The sequence below is a fragment of the Coregonus clupeaformis genome, chromosome 18 (assembly GCF_020615455.1).
Source record: "Coregonus clupeaformis isolate EN_2021a chromosome 18, ASM2061545v1, whole genome shotgun sequence".
NCBI classification, from domain to species: Eukaryota; Metazoa; Chordata; class Actinopteri; order Salmoniformes; family Salmonidae; genus Coregonus; species Coregonus clupeaformis.
In genome coordinates, this window is record NC_059209.1 from 27,421,119 (window position 1) to 27,440,124 (window position 19,006).

Sequence of the window (19,006 nt, forward strand, 5' to 3'; positions counted from 1 at the left end):
GGTTGGATTAAGGGTTATGGTTAGGGTAAGATTTAGGGTTGGAGTAAGGGTTAGGGATAGATTTAGAGTTGGAGTAAGGGTTAGCTGACAATGTTCTGGTCAGATTATGTTGGGCTTTGGCTGCTACTGTCATGCCTCTGTGAATATCAACGGCGCCCTGTAAACACTCGTCTTGGCCAGCCAGGGTCAGCCAGCTTGTGGTGTCTTTGTTTGACAAGACACGTGGAGACCAAAGGCTTGCATTATGGTCTTGCAGAAGCACATAGGCTACTTGCTTATTAAGCAATAAGGCCAGAGGTGGTGTGGTATATTGTGAATATACCACAGCTAAGGGGTGTTTATAGGCACGATGTGAACGTTTTATAATGAACAGTATACAATACAGTTCAACTGTTGTGTTCAGTAAGACACACACATTCACTCTGTGCTGTCTGTCTCTCTGTGCAGGTATGGAGAGAAGGGAGATGCTATCCGTATTGAGAAGGTGGTCTACACCGGCCGGGAAGGCAAGAGCTCTCAGGGATGTCCCATCGCCAAGTGGGTGAGTACAAGTAGCCATACATAACACACTGAACCTATACCTTTCAAAGAACAAACAAAGCCTAATCAATCAATCAATCAAATTGTATTTATAAAGCCCTTTCTACATCAGCAGATGTCACAAAGTGCTATACAGAAACCCAGCCTAAAACCCCAAACAGCATCCAATGCAGATGTAGAAGCACAGTGGCTAGGAAAAACTCCCTAGAAAGGCAGAAACCTAGGAAGAAACCTAGAGAGGAACCAGGCTCTGAGGGGTGGCCAGTCCCCTTCAGGCTGTGCCGGGTGGAGATTATAACAGTACATGGCCATTAAGGCCAGATTTTTCTCCAAGATGTTCAAACGTTCATAGATGACCAGCAGGGTCAAATAATAATCACAGTGGTTGTAGAGGTTGCAACAGGTCAGTACATCAAGAGTAAACGTCACTTGGCTTTTCATAGCCAGGCATTTAGAGGTTGAAATAGCAGGTGCGGTAGAGAGAGAGAGTTGAAAACAGCAGGTCTGGGACAAGGTAGCACGTCCGGTGAACAGGTCAGGGTTCCATAGCCGCAGGCAGAAGAGTTGAAACTGGAGCAGCATCACGACCAGGTGGACTGGGGACAGCAAGGAGTCATCAGGCCAGGTAGTCCTGAGGCATGGTCCTAGGGCTTAGGTCCTCCGGGAGAGGAGGGAGAGAGGGAGAGAGAGAGAATTAGAGGCAGCATACTTAAATTCACACAGGACACTGGATAAGACAGGAGAATAACACCAGATATAACAGACTGACCCTAGCCCCCTGGTACATAGACTATTGCAGCATAGATACTGGAGGCTGAGACGTGGGGGTCGGGAGACACTGTGGCCCCGTCCGACGATACCCCCGGACAGGGCCAACCAGGCAGGATATAACCTACTTTGCCAAAGCACATCCCCCACACCACCAGAGGGATATCAACAGACTACCAAACTACTACCCTGAGAGAAGGCTGAGTATAGCCCACGAAGATCTCCTCCACTGCACGAGCCCGAGGGAGCGACAAACCGGACAGGAAGATCACGTCAGTGACTCAACCCACTCAAGTGATGCACCCCTCCTAGGGATGGCATGGAAAGCACCAGTAAGCCAGTGACTCAGCCCCCGTAATAAGGTCAGAGGCAGAGAATCCCAATGGAGAGACAGGAACCGGCCAGGCAGAGACAGCAAGGGCAGTTTGTCGCTCCAGTGCCTTTCTGTTCACCTTCGCACCCCTGGGCCAGACTACACTCAATCATACAGATATGCAGACCATTCCATAAAAATGGAGCTCTATAGGAGAAAGCCCTGCCTCCAGCTGTTTGCTTAGAAATTCTAGGGACAATAAGGAGGCCTGCGTCCTGTGACCGTAGCGTATGTGTAGGTATATACAACCCTACACAACACTAGCCTGGTCCCAGATCTGTTTGGGCTCTTGCCAACTCCATTGTTGTCATTGTCAAGCCAAACATGACAATGAGTGTCAGTGGGTTGGCATGGAATCACAAACAGACTGGCCCTTTTCGGGCTAACACAAAACACTAGTGTAGGCAACCACAAACAATTTCATATAATCACACAATGTTTCATCCGACTTGTTGCACCTTTATTGTCTGTGCATTATAAAACCAACAGACACTGCAGCAGACAAGCATCTATATATTAAGAGCCATGAGATAAAAAAAACGTGAAAATGAATGAGAGTAGAGTAGATGATAGCAGACACAGACACCACAGCATCACCCCCACAGACACCACAACCTCACTCCCACAGACACCACAGCATCACCCCCACAGACACCACAGCCTCACTCCCACAGACACCACAGCCTCAAACCCACAGACACCACAGCCTCACCCCCACAGACACTACAGCCTCACACCCATAGACACTACAGCAGGGATCATCAACTAGATTCAGCCCCGGGCTGATTTATTCTTGAGCGGCTGGTCGGGGGGCCGAAACATAATTACAAACAATTTCTAGACAGCAAACAGATATAAAGTTAGACTAAAACATAATAATTTCAAACCTTGCTTAAATTTGTATACGATCATGTTTATCTCTATTATGTGTGGGAATACTTGGGAACAGATTTCTTACATTAAAATCACTTGGAGCTGATTTCCTGGTGTTTTTACACTATTATGTCCAACAATAAAAATAAAACATTTGATTTCATTTATTTTGCTCAGAAAACTTGGGGTGGGGTGGGGTGGGGGGGCAAATAAAACCTTGCACTACAGCCTCACCCCCCACAGACACTACAGCCTCACCTCCACAGACACTACAGCCTCACCCCCCACAGACACTACAGCCTCACTCCCACAGACACTACAGCCTCACCCCCACAGACACTACAGCCTCACCCCCACAGACACTACAGCCTCACTCCCACAGACACTACAGCCTCACCCCCACAGACACTACAGCCTCACCCCCACAGACCTCACCCCCACAGACACTACAGCCTCACCCCCACAGACACCACAGCCTCACCCCCACAGACACTACAGCCTCACCCCCCACAGACACTACAGCCTCACCCCCCACAGACACCACAGCCTCACCCCCCACAGACACCACAGCCTCACTCCCACAGACACCACAGCCTCAAACCCACAGACACCACAGCCTCACCCCCACAGACACTACAGCCTCACACCCATAGACACTACAGCAGGGATCATCAACTAGATTCAGCCCCGGGCTGATTTATTCTTGAGCGGCTGGTCGGGGGGCCGAAACATAATTACAAACAATTTCTAGACAGCAAACAGATATAAAGTTAGACTAAAACATAATAATTTCAAACCTTGCTTAAATTTGTATACGATCATGTTTATCTCTATTATGTGTGGGAATAGTTGGGAACAGATTTCTTACATTAAAATCACTTGGAGCTGATTTCCTGGTGTTTTTACACTATTATGTCCAACAATAAAAATAAAACATTTGATTTCATTTATTTTGCTCAGAAAACTTGGGGTGGGGTGGGGTGGGGGGGCAAATAAAACCTTGCACTACAGCCTCACCCCCCACAGACACTACAGCCTCACCTCCACAGACACTACAGCCTCACCCCCACAGACACTACAGCCTCACTCCCACAGACACTACAGCCTCACCCCCCACAGACACTACAGCCTCACCCCCCACAGACACTACAGCCTCACTCCCACAGACACTACAGCCTCACCCCCACAGACACTACAGCCTCACCCCCACAGACCTCACCCCCACAGACACTACAGCCTCACCCCCACAGACACCACAACCTCACTCCCACAGACACCACAGCATCACCCCCACAGACACCACAGCCTCACTCCCACAGACACCACAGCCTCAAACCCACAGACACCACAGCCTCACCCCCACAGACACTACAGCCTCACACCCATAGACACTACAGCAGGGATCATCAACTAGATTCAGCCCCGGGCTGATTTATTCTTGAGCGGCTGGTCGGGGGGCCGAAACATAATTACAAACAATTTCTAGACAGCAAACAGATATAAAGTTAGACTAAAACATAATAATTTCAAACCTTGCTTAAATTTGTATACGATCATGTTTATCTCTATTATGTGTGGGAATACTTGGGAACAGATTTCTTACATTAAAATCACTTGGAGCTGATTTCCTGGTGTTTTTACACTATTATGTCCAACAATAAAAATAAAACATTTGATTTCATTTATTTTGCTCAGAAAACTTGGGGTGGGGTGGGGTGGGGGGGCAAATAAAACCTTGCACTACAGCCTCACCCCCACAGACACTACAGCCTCACCTCCACAGACACTACAGCCTCACCCCCACAGACACTACAGCCTCACTCCCACAGACACTACAGCCTCACCCCCACAGACACTACAGCCTCACCCCCACAGACACTACAGCCTCACTCCCACAGACACTACAGCCTCACCCCCACAGACACTACAGCCTCACCCCCACAGACCTCACCCCCACAGACACTACAGCCTCACCCCCACAGACACCACAGCCTCACCCCCACAGACACTACAGCCTCACCCCCACAGACACTACAGCCTCACCCCCACAGACACCACAGCCTCACCCCCACAGACACCACAGCCTCACTCCCACAGACACCACAGCCTCAAACCCACAGACACCACAGCCTCACCCCCACAGACACTACAGCCTCACACCCATAGACACTACAGCAGGGATCATCAACTAGATTCAGCCCCGGGCTGATTTATTCTTGAGCGGCTGGTCGGGGGGCCGAAACATAATTACAAACAATTTCTAGACAGCAAACAGATATAAAGTTAGACTAAAACATAATAATTTCAAACCTTGCTTAAATTTGTATACGATCATGTTTATCTCTATTATGTGTGGGAATAGTTGGGAACAGATTTCTTACATTAAAATCACTTGGAGCTGATTTCCTGGTGTTTTTACACTATTATGTCCAACAATAAAAATAAAACATTTGATTTCATTTATTTTGCTCAGAAAACTTGGGGGGGGTGGGGGGGCAAATAAAACCTTGCACTACAGCCTCACCCCCACAGACACTACAGCCTCACCCCCACAGACACTACAGCCTCACCCCCACAGACACTACAGCCTCACCCCCACAGACACCACAGCCTCACCCCCACAGACACTACAGCCTCACCCCCACAGACACTACAGCCTCACCCCCACAGACACTACAGCCTCACCCCCCCACAGACACTACAGCCTCACCCCCACAGACACTACAGCCTCACTCCCACAGACACTACAGCCTCACCCCCCCACAGACACTACAGCCTCACCCCCCACAGACACTACAGCCTCACCCCCCCACAGACACTACAGCCTCACCCCCACAGACACTACAGCCTCACCCCCACAGACACTACAGCCTCACTCCCACAGACACTACAGCTTCACCCCCACAGACACTACAGCCTCACCCCCACAGACACTACAGTCTCACTCCCACAGACACTACAGCCTCACCCCCACAGACACTACAGCCTCACCCCCACAGACACTACAGCCTCACCCCCACAGACACTAAAGCCTCACCCACACAGACATCACAGCCTCACCCCCCACAGACACCACAGCCTCACCCCCCACAGACACTACAGCCTCACCCCCCCACAGACACTACAGCCTCACCCCCCACAGACACCAGAGCCTCACTCCCACAGACACTACAGCCTCACCCCCCACAGACACTACAGCCTCACCCCCACAGACACTATAGCCTCACCCCCACAGACACTACACCCTCACCCCCACAGACACTACAGCCTCACCCCCATAGACACCACATCCTCACCCCCACAGACACTACAGCCTCACCCCCACAGACACCACAGCCTCAACCCCAGACAGTAAAGCAGTAGGGGGTCCCTCTGCCTCCCAGTTGGGGGTCTCCACCTCTGTCACTCCCTCTGACACCCTGCTAATGGCTTTATGGATTCAAAACAGACACTATGGAGACAGTAGAGGAGAAGACAGGTAGTTAGTGACAATATAGATACAAGGTGGGAGGGAGCTGGGGGAAGACAAGACAGGTGTCAATCTTACCCGCTCTCTCTCTCTCTCTCTCTCTCTCTCTCTGTCTCTCTCTCTCTCTCTCTCTCTCTCTCTCTCTCTCTCTCTCTCTCTCTCTCTCTCTCTCTCTCTCTCCCTTTCTCACCCTTTCTCTCTTTCCCACTCTCCTCATCTCAGGTGATTCGTCGGGGCAGTGAGACAGAGAAGTTGCTGTGTCTGGTGCGTCCCCGGCCGGGTCACCACTGTCCCAACGCTATCATCATCATCCTCATCATGGCGTGGGAGGGCGTACCACGGGCGCTAGGTGACAAACTCTACCGAGAGCTCTCCGCCACCATCACCGAGTTCGGCAACCCCACCAGCCGCCGCTGTGGACTCAACGACAAGTAAGTGACAGCACAGACCCATGGCTCATCTGAATAAGTGACAGCACAGACCCATGGCTCATCTGAATAAGTGACAGCACAGACCCATGGCTCATCTGAATATGTGACAGCACAGACCCATGGCTCATCTGAATATGCTCATGTTCTTCTGTTAAATTAGCAGTAAACTTGACGAGGCTATACAGTGCAATGGGTTGCCATTTAGATGGCACAGTGAGGGAGGCTTTCAACCGAAACATCTGTGCATGATCATCTCTGTTGTAGATTGAAATAATAGAATAAGTTAATATGTTATTCTAATTCTACTTCTGGACTGCAGATCACTTCATTATAATTGTTTCTTGATATTCAATGCACTGAGGCATCTGTTTCTGACTGATGAAGATGACTGTGTCTGATGATGTGAAGTGGTGCTGACTGTGTTTGTGGTCTCTGTCTCCCCCTGCCTGCCTGCCTGCAGTCGTACATGTGCGTGCCAAGGCAAGGACCCTGACAGTTGTGGAGCTTCCTTCTCCTTCGGCTGCTCCTGGAGCATGTACTTTAACGGCTGCAAGTACGCCCGCAGCAAAACACCCCGCAAGTTCAGACTGGCAGGAGACCACCCCCAAGAGGTAAGAGACCAGGAGATCGATGGTCTATCTCACAGGAGGTTGGTGGCACCTTAATTGGAGAGGACAGACTTGTGGTAATGACTGGAGCGGAATAGTTGGAATAGTATCAAATACATAAAACACATTGGTTTCCAGGTGTTTGATGCCATTCCATTTGCTCCTTTCCGGCCATTATTATGAGCCGTTCTCCCCTCAGCAGCCTCCTGTTGTCTATCTACTCTAGAGACTTGTCTTTCAAAATGTCTCACAGCCTACGTAGACAAGAAATGACTCCCTTCTTTGCTTTTATATTCCAGTACTACAGTCTCAATGGATAAGTCTTCAGGCTGTAGTGCTGATTTCTACTTTATTGCTACCACTTTATCTATGGAACACACAACTCTGATACCACCTTCACAGCACCGCTATATAATTGACAGCACCACACCAAGATAAAACTGTTACGTATGTGGTTTATGCTGACCTGTTGTATTTGTGTGTGTGTCAGGAGGATCAACTCAGGGATAACTTCCAGGATCTGGCCACTGAGTTGGCTCCCCTGTACAAGCAGCTGGCCCCACAGGCCTACAGTAACCAGGTAATACCTGCCTTCACAACCACCTTCACCTAGCTGCACTTACACCTACCTGCAGCTGATAAGTTAACACCTACCTGCAGCTGATAAGTTAACACCTACCTGCAGCTGATAAGTTAACACCTACCTGCAGCTGATAAGTTAACACCTACCTGCAGCTGATAAGTTAACACCTACCTGCAGCTGATAAGTTAACACCTACCTGCAGCTGATAAGTTAACACCTACCTGCAGCTGATAAGTTAACACCTACCTGCAGCTGATAAGTTAACACCTACCTGCAGCTGATAAGTTAACACCTACCTGCAGCTGATAAGTTAACACCTACCTGCAGCTGATAAATTCTAGCGCCAGAGTCATCTAAATAGTAGACTATTCCTCCAATAGTAAACGACACAAGCTGCAGGATGCTATGAGTGTTTGATATGTTGTTTGTAGTAACAGGTTGCTCTTGGACATGGCATCGTCTTCCCTGTGTCCCTCAGTGTCAGAATGTATAGTCTGTGTTGTAACATGGTGCCCTTTGACATGTTAACCATCCTCTTTCCCCTATGTCCCTCTGTAGTTTTATACTCTGCTGGAGAAGTACTTTGAATACTTCCCCCCAAAAGTACACAATAGAAACTCAAGGATGATATTAGTGTTAGATATGGTCTGTAGAGTATTCCCATGCTAACCCTCCTGTGCCCCCTCTCCTGTCCCTCAGTGTCAGAATGAGACGACGGCTCCAGACTGCAGGTTGGGTCTGAAGGAGGGCCGGCCCTTCTCTGGTGTCACCGCCTGCATGGATTTCTGTGCCCACGCTCACAAGGACCAGCACAACCTCTACAACGGCTGCACTGTGGTATGACACACAGCCCTACCTACCTCTCTCTCTCCCTCTCGCTCACTCTCTCTCTCTTTCTGTCACTCTCTGTCATTCTCTTAATAGCTTTCAGTTCTTTCTCACTCTTTCCCTCTCTTTGTGTGGACATCGTATGGATGCTCTGCAGTGTGTGTTTGAGTGTGTGTATATGTGTGTGTGTATATGTGTGTGTGTGGCAGGGGCATATGGTGATATTCAGTGTCTCAGGGGTGGTATAGAGACTATCTGTGTACAACAAATGTCTATAGTATATCAAAGTCTGACTACATGAGGATAGAGCAGACAGTGAGTGCTACCCCCTTCCTTCTCCCCCAAGGTGTGCACTCTGACTAAAGAAGACAACCGTACGGTGGGGGAGATCCCAGAGGATGAGCAGCTCCACGTACTTCCCCTCTACAAGGCCGCCCTCACAGACGAGTTTGGCAGCGAGGAGGGCCAGCGCCAAAAGATGCGCACTGGCGCCATTCAGGTGCTTAACAACTTCCGCCGTGAGGTCCGCAAGCTGCCCGAGCCCGCCAAGTCCTGCCGCCAGCGCCGCCTGGACGCTAAGAACCGCGCCTCGGAGAAGAAGAAGGCCAAGCAGCAGCTGCCAACGCCCACGGAGACGCCGGAGAAGATGGTGATCAAGACGGAGGTCCGGCACGCTGGCTCCCCTGTCAGACAGCATGGCAATAAAGGCGAGATGACCCCTGAACTCTACTAGAAACATGGGAGAGTGGCTTCATGAGTGTTGTGAGCTTTATGATAATAATAAACCCAGAACTTTACAGTATGATGATAATAATATGGTCATAGAGTAGATTTTATCCAAACTGACCTACAGTTAATACATATAGCTAGTCAACATATAGTATGCAGCCCATTCAGGAATCAAACCCACTACTGGTGTTCTAAGCAAAACTCCAATCAAGTGAACCATAAAAACCACAGCTTTGTGCAGAGGCAAGTGATTATCTCATGTCTTATCACCCCTCTCTCCTCTATCTACTCTCCTCCACAGCGATCCCTAAGCAGGAGGTGAAGCCCACCATAAAGAAGGAGCCAGTGGACCAGTGCCACCACCCCTACCACGTCTACCCCTCCCACCCTAGTTACTACGCACAGGGAGGCTCCCCTTCCAATGGCCAGCCCCCTGCACTTCCACCTCCACCAGGCCCTGCCAACGGCTACCACCCCAATGTACCCTCAGCACTGCCCTACGGCTATTACAACTTACCCCCCAACCCTAACACACTTTTCCCCCATGAGCTCACTTACAAGGGCCGCAACGGCTCCTGGCATCACGCGGGGCACAATGCTTTCCCCGGCCCTGTGGACAAGAAGCCAGACGTTCAGAGCCTCCAGGCCAGGCTGGCACACTCCTACTCAGGCCCAGGCCACCCCGAGCAGCAGCATGGAGACCCAGCTAACCAATGCAATGCTTACCCACACCCACACGAGCCTGACTACAACCAATCACGTCCCTCCTCAGTCTCCTCAGAGCCCTCCCACAGAGGGACCCCTGTCATCAAGCAGGAGCCCATGGATGTGCCAGTGTATGAGGGGGGCAATACCCAGAGCTGTCCCGGCACTCCCAGCACCACACCACAGCCTGGAGGGCCCTGGCCCAACGGCAGTATGGTGTCAGGCAGCTGGGAAGGCAACCTCCAACCACCAGGCCCCCCGGAGGCTCCCTTCACTTCAGACAAGCAGCAGTTCCACCAGCAGGGACCTCACCAGACTTCCCAGTCCCCATACCCCCAACAGCAGCATCAGCATCCCCCACAACAGCCCTCCCCGTACCCCCAGCAGTGGAACTCTTACCTTGGCCCCAACACCCCCATGGCCTCCCCTGTTCCCTCCCTGTCCCCCTCTCCTTCCCCACACCCCGGCACCCCCCGCCACTGGGACAGCCCTGCTCCCAGCCCTCAGCCTAAAGCTTGGCCCATGGGCATGGTTCCTGCTGGGTACTGCTCTAGCCCCGCCAGAGGCTTCCCCGACAAGATGTGCTCCAAGGCGGGCGAGAGTCGGGGCTCGACCCCCCTAGCTCTCCAGGAGAAGGCCTGGAAGTCTTTCGGAGGCTCCATGGCAGGTACACAGTCTCCAGCCCCAGAGGCCTGTTGGGACCCTAACCGGGCCGAGACCCCGAGCGACGTCGAGAGCCAGAGAGGTCGCGACCTGGACGAGGAAGAGCGGTGGTCGGACAGCGAGCATAACTTCCTGGACCCCAGCATTGGAGGGGTGGCGGTGGCACCCGCCCACGGTTCAATCCTGATCGAGTGTGCCCGGCGTGAGCTGCACGCCACCACGCCGCTCAAGAGGCCTGACCGCTCTCACCCCACCCGCATCTCTCTGGTGTTCTACCAGCACAAGAACATGAACCAGCCCTGTCACGGCCAGTGGCTCTGGGAGGCCAAGATGAAGATGCTGGCGGAGCGGGCTAGAGAGAGGCAGCAGGAGGCAGCTCTACTGGGGCTGCCCTATGAGGACATCAAACCTGGGAAGAAACGCAAGTTGGGGGCCACGGCGGCAGGGGCCAGCCCGGGGCCTGGCCAGACCACGGAGGGGCCAGTGATGGGGCTGGTGACGCGGCTGGCCCCCACTCACCACACCACCTCCACGGTCACTGTGTCCCCCTATGCCTTTACCACCCTCACTGGGCCCTACAGCCACTTTGTGTGAGGATGGACAGACAGACGGACACACAGACTGGTGGAGGGAGAGCCGGCTGAGCAGGCCAGGGATGAGTGTCTCAGCCCCTCCTTTAGTCCTGTGTCTCTCTCCATCCTTCTCCTCCTCCTGCTCTGTTTCCTCACTCTGGTGCTCTGGGCTGGAAGGAGGGCGACTACTGGTTTGATTCCTCTTTTTGTTTTGTTTGTTTTTTACCTCATGTCAGGCAGCAGTTTGGGCCCGACCCTGGACCAGACAGACACACTGCCTGTGGTGCTCTTTCTCTCTCCTCTGCGGGAGGGACTCCATTGCTTCTCCTTCTTCATAGAATTTTAATGATCCTCCTAATTATTACTATTATTATCAATATTATTATGATTGTTATTGTTACTGTCAATGTTGTTATTACAGGTATTGTTATTATTATTATTATTATTATGAAGATGCTGATTTGATTTGTTTGTTTATTGATATGGTTGTTTTTTCATTAATGTTGTTATTAATGTTATTAATTTTGTTTTTCTTGTGTGTTTTTTACTGAGGGGTCTGTCTTGCTTTTTTCCCATATTTCTGTAAATCTGCCCTTTTCTTTCTTGTTTATCTTTGGCTTTTGACATTTTTGTAACTGTACTTGGAGAAAGGCCTTTCTCAGCACTGCAAGGCTCCTTAAGACAGTCTTTCCAACAAGCATGACAAACAACATTTAAACATTTAAATCATTCATCATGACCAAAAGAGTGAAGAGAAACGTCACCACATACAGAAACTTATCTGAACCATCCCACATAGTGGAAGGTTTTTAGTAACGTCCCCAAAGTCATGCCTTTTTTAAACCAACTCCTGTCCTGTCTGCCTTGCTGTGAAGAGAAGGGTTCTTCTCTCTCCATTTTTACTCTCACCCCACCGATCCGCCTCACTCTACTGCTGTGGTGCTTCATTGATCTTTATCCCCTTTACAGGGATGATATTTACATTTACATTTTAGTCATTTAGCAGACGCTCTTATCCAGAGTGACTTACAGTTAGTGAGTGCATACATTTTTTTTTTCATTCATCTCTTCACGGCACTAGATGCTGAATATAAGGGTGCTGTTATAGCATAGATGTAGAGTGAGTAGAACAACAGGCACTAGAAGTCCTCATCTTCCTTCAGGTGTTGTTTGAGAGATCTAGCCCTTCAGTTCTATGGCTCCCGTGGGGATTAGTGAGCGCTTTCTATTTGAAGCACTAGAGGGCAGCAGTGACCCCCTGTAAAATGGTGCACTGATACACACAGACACAGACTCACTCAGACACACACCCACACACACGCACACACACACACACACACACACATTCACACACACACACACACACACACACACACACACACAAAGCTCTTGTCATCCAGCCATCACAGAGCGATGCCTTACTGCTTTAAACCACCGAAGCATGGCCGCCGAAGTCTGGTCCTTCCAATGACCACAGGCAGCACGGGCCACGCAAGCCCTTTACCCTGAAACCAGAGACATTGATGGGAATAGTGTGTGGACATAAATGCACTCCTAAACACATTGGTGCTTTCCCTACACATGTTGACACACAACGGGCTCAGTCAGTGAGTCCTGCTTCTGCCTGGTGCTGTTAGTCATTTTGAAGCAGAGCAAGGTTTGTCTCTATGCACACACTGTCACGACAGAGCCAGTAAATCCTTATTCACCAATCATGGCTGCCTCTGCATTGCTTGCGTGTCAGAGCCAGAGCCTGCTTGGGGCTCACTTTTGAGATGAGAAATCTTGGTGCTTATGAAGTGGTTGAGAATAGAGCTCTCTATACCTCAACGTTGCAGAGACACTGGTCATGGTTGCAAAATGCTACACACACAGGCACCACTGAGGACAGTGGAACATGATAAGCATTAGTCCACAGATTCCCTGTGTGCTCTCTTATCTACAAACTCATTTTAATCCACTTGTTTTATTATTTATTACATGATAATGATGATGATGATTGTTGTTGTTATAGTTTTTTTGTTTTGTTATAGCTAATACAAATTGTACATACAGAAGAAAAGATTTTATAAAAGCACTTTTAATCTTGATTTCAATGAGAGAAAAAAGAAAGAACTGATTATTGACAACTTGAAGCTTCGTTTTTTAAAGTTTTGTTGACATTTTCTCGGGAGAGATAAAAAAATGTACATATTTAAAATATTTAGGTAAGATTATTTAACTGTTGAGGGATAATGACTAAATCATGAATGATTCCAGGCTTTTAGTCCAGTCAGTTTGCCAGACAGCCCTTAGCAGCAGAAAACAACTCAGTGATTTCCAATGTGTTGTTGTGTCTGTAGATGTATACTCAATACTGCTGTCCTGATTTCATAAGTACTGTACTACACAATACCTCTGACAGCATCCAACCAGCCCCCCTTCCTTCATGAGAAGATATTGACCTAATCAGTAATCAGGCCATTTATAAGCCAGAGTATGATATCTACCTATCCACTCTGATAACCAATGAGAAACAACGTTTTTCTTGTTTTTTAACACGAGAATCAAACAGGTGCAGAATCAAAGTTGTCAGAGTGCTTGTATGAGAGAACTCTTGTGACAGAGGTGAGGTGTAGCCCCAGCAATCTATCTTGTCCATTGTGTTAGACTATGAGGTGAGAGGTTGTCACCACCGTAACTCATTTTTTATGTGGTATTATCAATGATAGTGATTTTAACAGTAGTAAAGGATGTAACAGTAATGAAAAACCATGACAACTTAACACTTATAGTACCAGACTGAAGGTACAGTGTATTAATGGAAGACACCAGATAATACCTGGTAGTTTAGTTTGTAATATCTTTTGTTGGTTGTTGTAGATTGTCACAGACAACCAATAGGACTTTGACTAATTTAGGGACTGTTCCTTTGTCTCACCACTACTTATGATCCTGTTTCAATTGTATTCTATTCCCACCGTTAGAACAATCTCCCCCTTTAATAACGACAATGCATGATAGACACACAGTTATAATGATTCATGCATATTTATGATCTATGTAATAATGGGTGCTGATCATATATATATATATATATATATATATATATATACAGCACATTAATTGTTTATTTTTTAAATTTATTTGTGAGGCTAGTGCTATGGTGCTACCCCTTAACTTCACTGAGGAATAAAAGGGGGGGAGATGTGATTATATCACTGATATTTTTCTGAGCTCTTAGAATGATAAGATAAACTATTTATTTGAATATGGCAATTTCAATGGATGGGGAACTACTCCGGTGCTGATCTCATGGGAATTTCCCATTCATGTTCAAGGTAATAAACAAAAAAATAATACAACTGTTGAATTGAACCACTCACACAGTTCATACACACTTTTATGAATCCTTCGTCCACATAAGGTACTTGAAAAGGAACTCTATTCTTGTTTGAACTGGTATGGGGATTGAAGAATCATGTTATATTGAAGTGAATAGACTGTTATCTTAATTGAAAACTTGGTGCAGTGTATGTGCCGGAAGCTATTATACATGGCTCTTTTGGGTATGTTGTACATTTTTATGGTGATGGGAGAATGTTAAGATATTGGAACAATAAGAGCATACTCCCTCCCTATGTTTCTCCCAGGTTGGCATTTATTGGGATGACTCATGTACTGGAGGCAGCTCTTCAGAGTGGTCATTAGCTGGCAGAGCCACAAAGCCATAAAATCTGATTTTAAACCTAACCTTAACCCTAACCTTAACCACACTGCTAACCCTAATGCATAACCCTTACCTTAATTGAAGACCAAAAAGCAAATTTTTGTTTTCAAACATTTCTACGATATGGCCAATTATGACTTTGCAGCTGGCCCATCTTGCGGAAACCGCTTAGTTCTGCCTCCAGGGCAAGACCTATGACAATAAACGTCAACCTGCATGTTTCTCCCTCATAGACTTCTTTACTTACGTTCTTATACACTCACTAACTCCTTGCTTATACACACCTCACATATTTTCAATTTTTCTCTCATACTTTGTCTTTCTCTCTTCCTCCCCTCTTCTCTCTCCTCCCTCCTTCTCTCCTCCCTCCCTCCCTCTCTCTCTCTCTCTCACTCACACACAGACAAATATTATCACGATGTATACTCTGCTCTCAGTACTGATCTTCATTGATCACCCCATCTGCCCGCTCTTCAAAGCTGGACTCAGGCTTAAATCCTGCCCCAAATAAACAAACATCACATCTGGCAGCTACATTCCTTTTTGAGTTGAAAGATTGTTCTTGGTTCTATTTTTTCAAGTATGCAGTATGTAAAAAAAAAAAAGAAGTGTATTTTTGTTTGTTTTTCAGTCTCTCTTTGTAGCTGTATGGTGTACTATGTGAATACATAATGTATGTGGTACAACCCACAATATTGTTTAATGTTGCGCGATAATAAATAAAAAGCTAAAAATGAAAATAATTGGTGTTATGATCAACATTTTTGTTATATACAGTGCATTCGGAAAGTATTCAGACCCGTTGACTTTTTGCACATTTTGTTATGTTGCAGCCTTATTCTAAAATTGATTAAATTGTTTTTTCCCCCTCATCAATCTACACACAATACCCCATAATGACGAAGCAAAAACAGGTTTTTAGACATTTTAGCAAATGTATTAAAAATACAAAACCGAAATATTACATTTACATAAGTATTCAGACCCTTTACTCAGTACTTTGTTGAATCACCTTTGGCAGCGATTACAGCCTCGAGTCTTCTTGTGTATGACGCTACAAGCTTGGCACACCTGTATTTGGGGAGTTTCTCCTATTCTTCTCTGCAGATCCTCTCAAGCTTTGTCAGGTTGGATGGGGAGCGTCACTGCACAGCTATGTTCAGGTCTCTCCAGGGATGTTTGATCGTGTTCAAGTCTGTGCTCTGGTTGGGCCACTCAAGCACATTCAGAGACTTGTCCTGAAGCCACTCCTGCGTTGTCTTGGCTGTGTGCTTAGGGTCGTTGTCCTGTTGGAAGGTGAACCACTCCTGACTTAAGAACTAAAGCCCTCTGTAGTCTTCTCCTGACCCCTTAACCCACCTCTGACCCCATTGGCCCACCCCTGTGGAGGCCGAGCCCACTCCTTTCCAACCGGCTGGTGATTGGTGAATGAGTTCCCATTCAGGACAGAGCCAGATGTGTCCCATCATTGTAGACCTGCTCAGGGGTGACGTTATCAACATGACAGGTATGATACACAGGGAGGAAAGGGTGAGCTGTGGGCGAACATCTGAGTAATGATGGTAGTTAACCCAACCCCCTGTCTCTCCACACTGTGCAGAGAGAGAGAGACGCACCAGAACGTAACCAGGGGCATACACACACCAAGTAAAAACATACGCTCGTGCGGTTACACTTTATTTGGATAGTCCCCTATATATGATCTACAGATGCTCACACTACACTCTTAGGTTCTAGATAGCACCATTTTTTCTAAGAGTGTATCAACAAAGTATCAACTGCAACTCTTTTGAAATGCAACCGCTTGCTAGGGTTACTGTAAGGGTTAGGTGTATCCCTTTCCTGCAGTCAAATGACCAAATCGCCCTCTAGTGCCCTCATGGGTGGAATGTATTAATATTTTTCATAATTTCATAATTAATAAACAATATCTAAACAAAAACACAGAAAATCCGGTGTTTCTATGTTAAATGATTTTGTTATATTTCAGTCTTCTGTGATGTACAGCTGCAGTTGGAAGTTTACATACACTTAGGTTGGAGTCATTAAAACTCGTTTTTCAACCACTCCACACATTTTTTGTTAACAAACTATAGTTTTGGCAAGTCGGTTAGGACATCTACTTTGTGCATGACACAAGTAATTTTTCCAACAATTGTTTACAGACAGATTATTTCACTTATAATTAACTGTATCACAATTCCAGTGGGTCAGAAGTTTACATACACTAAGTTGACTGTGCCATTAAACAGCTTGGAAAATTCCAGAAAATGATGTCATGGCTTTAGAAGCTTCGGATAGGCTAATTGACATCATTTGAGTCAATTGGAGGTGTACCTGTGGATGTATTTCAAGGCCTACCTTCAAACTCAGTGCCTCTTTGCTTGACATCATGGGAAAATCAAAAGAAATCAGCCAAGACCTCAGAAAATTTTTTGGGACCTCCACAAGTCTGGTTCATCCTTGGGAGCAATTTCCAAATGCCTGAAGGTACCACGTTCATCTGTACAAACAATAGTATGCAAGTATAAACACCATGCAGCCGTCATACCGCTCAGGAAGGAGATGCGTTCTGTCTCCTAGAGATGAACGTACTTTGGTGCGAAAAGTGCAATCAATCCCAGAACAACAGCAAAGGACCTTGTGAAGATGCTAGAGGGAAGCTTGTGGAAGGCTACCTGAAACATTTGACCCAAGTTAAACAATGTAAAGGCAATGCTACCAAATACTAATTGATTGTATGTAAACTTCTGACCCACTGGGAATGTGATGAAAGAAATAAAAGCTGAAATAAATAATTCTCTCTACTATGATTCTGACATTTCACATTCTTAAAATAAAGTGGTGATCCTAAGACAGGGATTTATTACTAGGATACATTTTTACATTTAAGTCATTTAGCAGACGCTCTTATCCAGAGTGACTTACAGTTAGTGAGTGCATACATATTCATACTGGCCCCCCGTGGGAAACGAACCCACAACCCTGGCGTTGCAAGTACCATGCTCTACCAACCGAGCTACAGGGGACATTAAATGTGAAAAACTGAGTTTAAATGTATTTGGCTAAGGTGTATGTAAACTTCCGACTTCAACTGTATATAAAGTGTAATATTGGGATGCAAACTAAAAATGTAATACATTATATCTGACATGATACAGGTGTCTTCTTTTTTTAAGCCCATAACTATGTGTGTGACGTGTGGACTTTTGTTTCAAAGTAGATTTGTTTAAGACTACCAAAAAACATTCTGTGTGACCCTGATCTAGCCCACTGCAGTAAAAGGTTTTAAGGTTGGATTAAGGGTTACGGTTAGGGTAAGATTTAGGGTTGGAGTAAGGGTTAGGGTTAGATTTAGAGTTGGAATAAGGGTTAGCTGACAATGTTCTTGTCAGATTATTTTGGGCTTTGGCTGCTACTGTCATGCCTCTGTGAATATCAACGGCGCCCTGTAAACACTCGTCTTGGCCAGCCAGGGTCAGCCAGCTTGTGGTGTCTTTGTTTGACAAGACACATCAAACTCTCATAGAGACCAAAGGCTTGCATTATGGTCTTGCAGAAGCACATAGGCTACTTGCTTATTAAGCAATAAGGCCAGAAGTGGTGTGGTATATTGTGAATATACCACAGCTAAGGGGTGTTTATAGGCACGATGTGGATGTTTTATAATGAACAGTATACAATACAGTTAAACTATTGTGTTCATAAGACACACACACTCACTATGTGCTGTCTGTCTCTCTGTGCAAGTATGGAGAGAAGGGAGATGCTATCCTTATTGAGATGGTGGTTTACACCGGCCGGGAAGGCAAGAGCTCTCAGGGATGTCCCATCGCCAAGTGGGTGAGTACAAGTAGCTATACATAACACACTGAACCTATACCTTTCAAATAACAAACAAAGCCTAACAACCCTACACAACACTAACCTGGTCCCAGATCTGTTGGGCTCTTGCCAACTCCATTGTTGTCATTGTCAAGCCAAACATGACAATGAGTGTCAGTGGGTTGGCATGGTATCACAAACAGACTGGCCCTTTTCGGGCTAACACAAAACACTAGTGTAGGCAACCACAAACAATTTCATATAATCACACAATGTTTCATCCGACTTGTTGCACCTTTATTGTCTGTGCATTATAAAACCAACAGACAC

General features: G+C 46.9%; 1 protein-coding gene across 2 annotated transcripts in view; it reads left to right on the top strand.

Annotated features, from left to right (window-relative positions):
• The window catches only part of LOC121530650 (methylcytosine dioxygenase TET3-like), a 55,419-nt gene extending 39,825 nt beyond the window's left edge, over positions 1-15,594 (top strand). For both annotated transcript variants that reach the window (XM_045226834.1, XM_041835774.2), the window contains 7 exons: positions 448-541; positions 6,246-6,454; positions 6,915-7,065; positions 7,553-7,642; positions 8,345-8,482; positions 8,820-9,180; positions 9,504-15,594. In XM_045226834.1, coding sequence (XP_045082769.1) covers positions 448-541; positions 6,246-6,454; positions 6,915-7,065; positions 7,553-7,642; positions 8,345-8,482; positions 8,820-9,180; positions 9,504-11,164 — 2,704 coding nt within the window. In that variant the 3' untranslated portion in view covers positions 11,165-15,594. The remainder of the gene's footprint in view (positions 1-447; positions 542-6,245; positions 6,455-6,914; positions 7,066-7,552; positions 7,643-8,344; positions 8,483-8,819; positions 9,181-9,503) is intronic.
• The last annotated feature ends 3,412 nt before the right edge of the window (positions 15,595-19,006 follow it).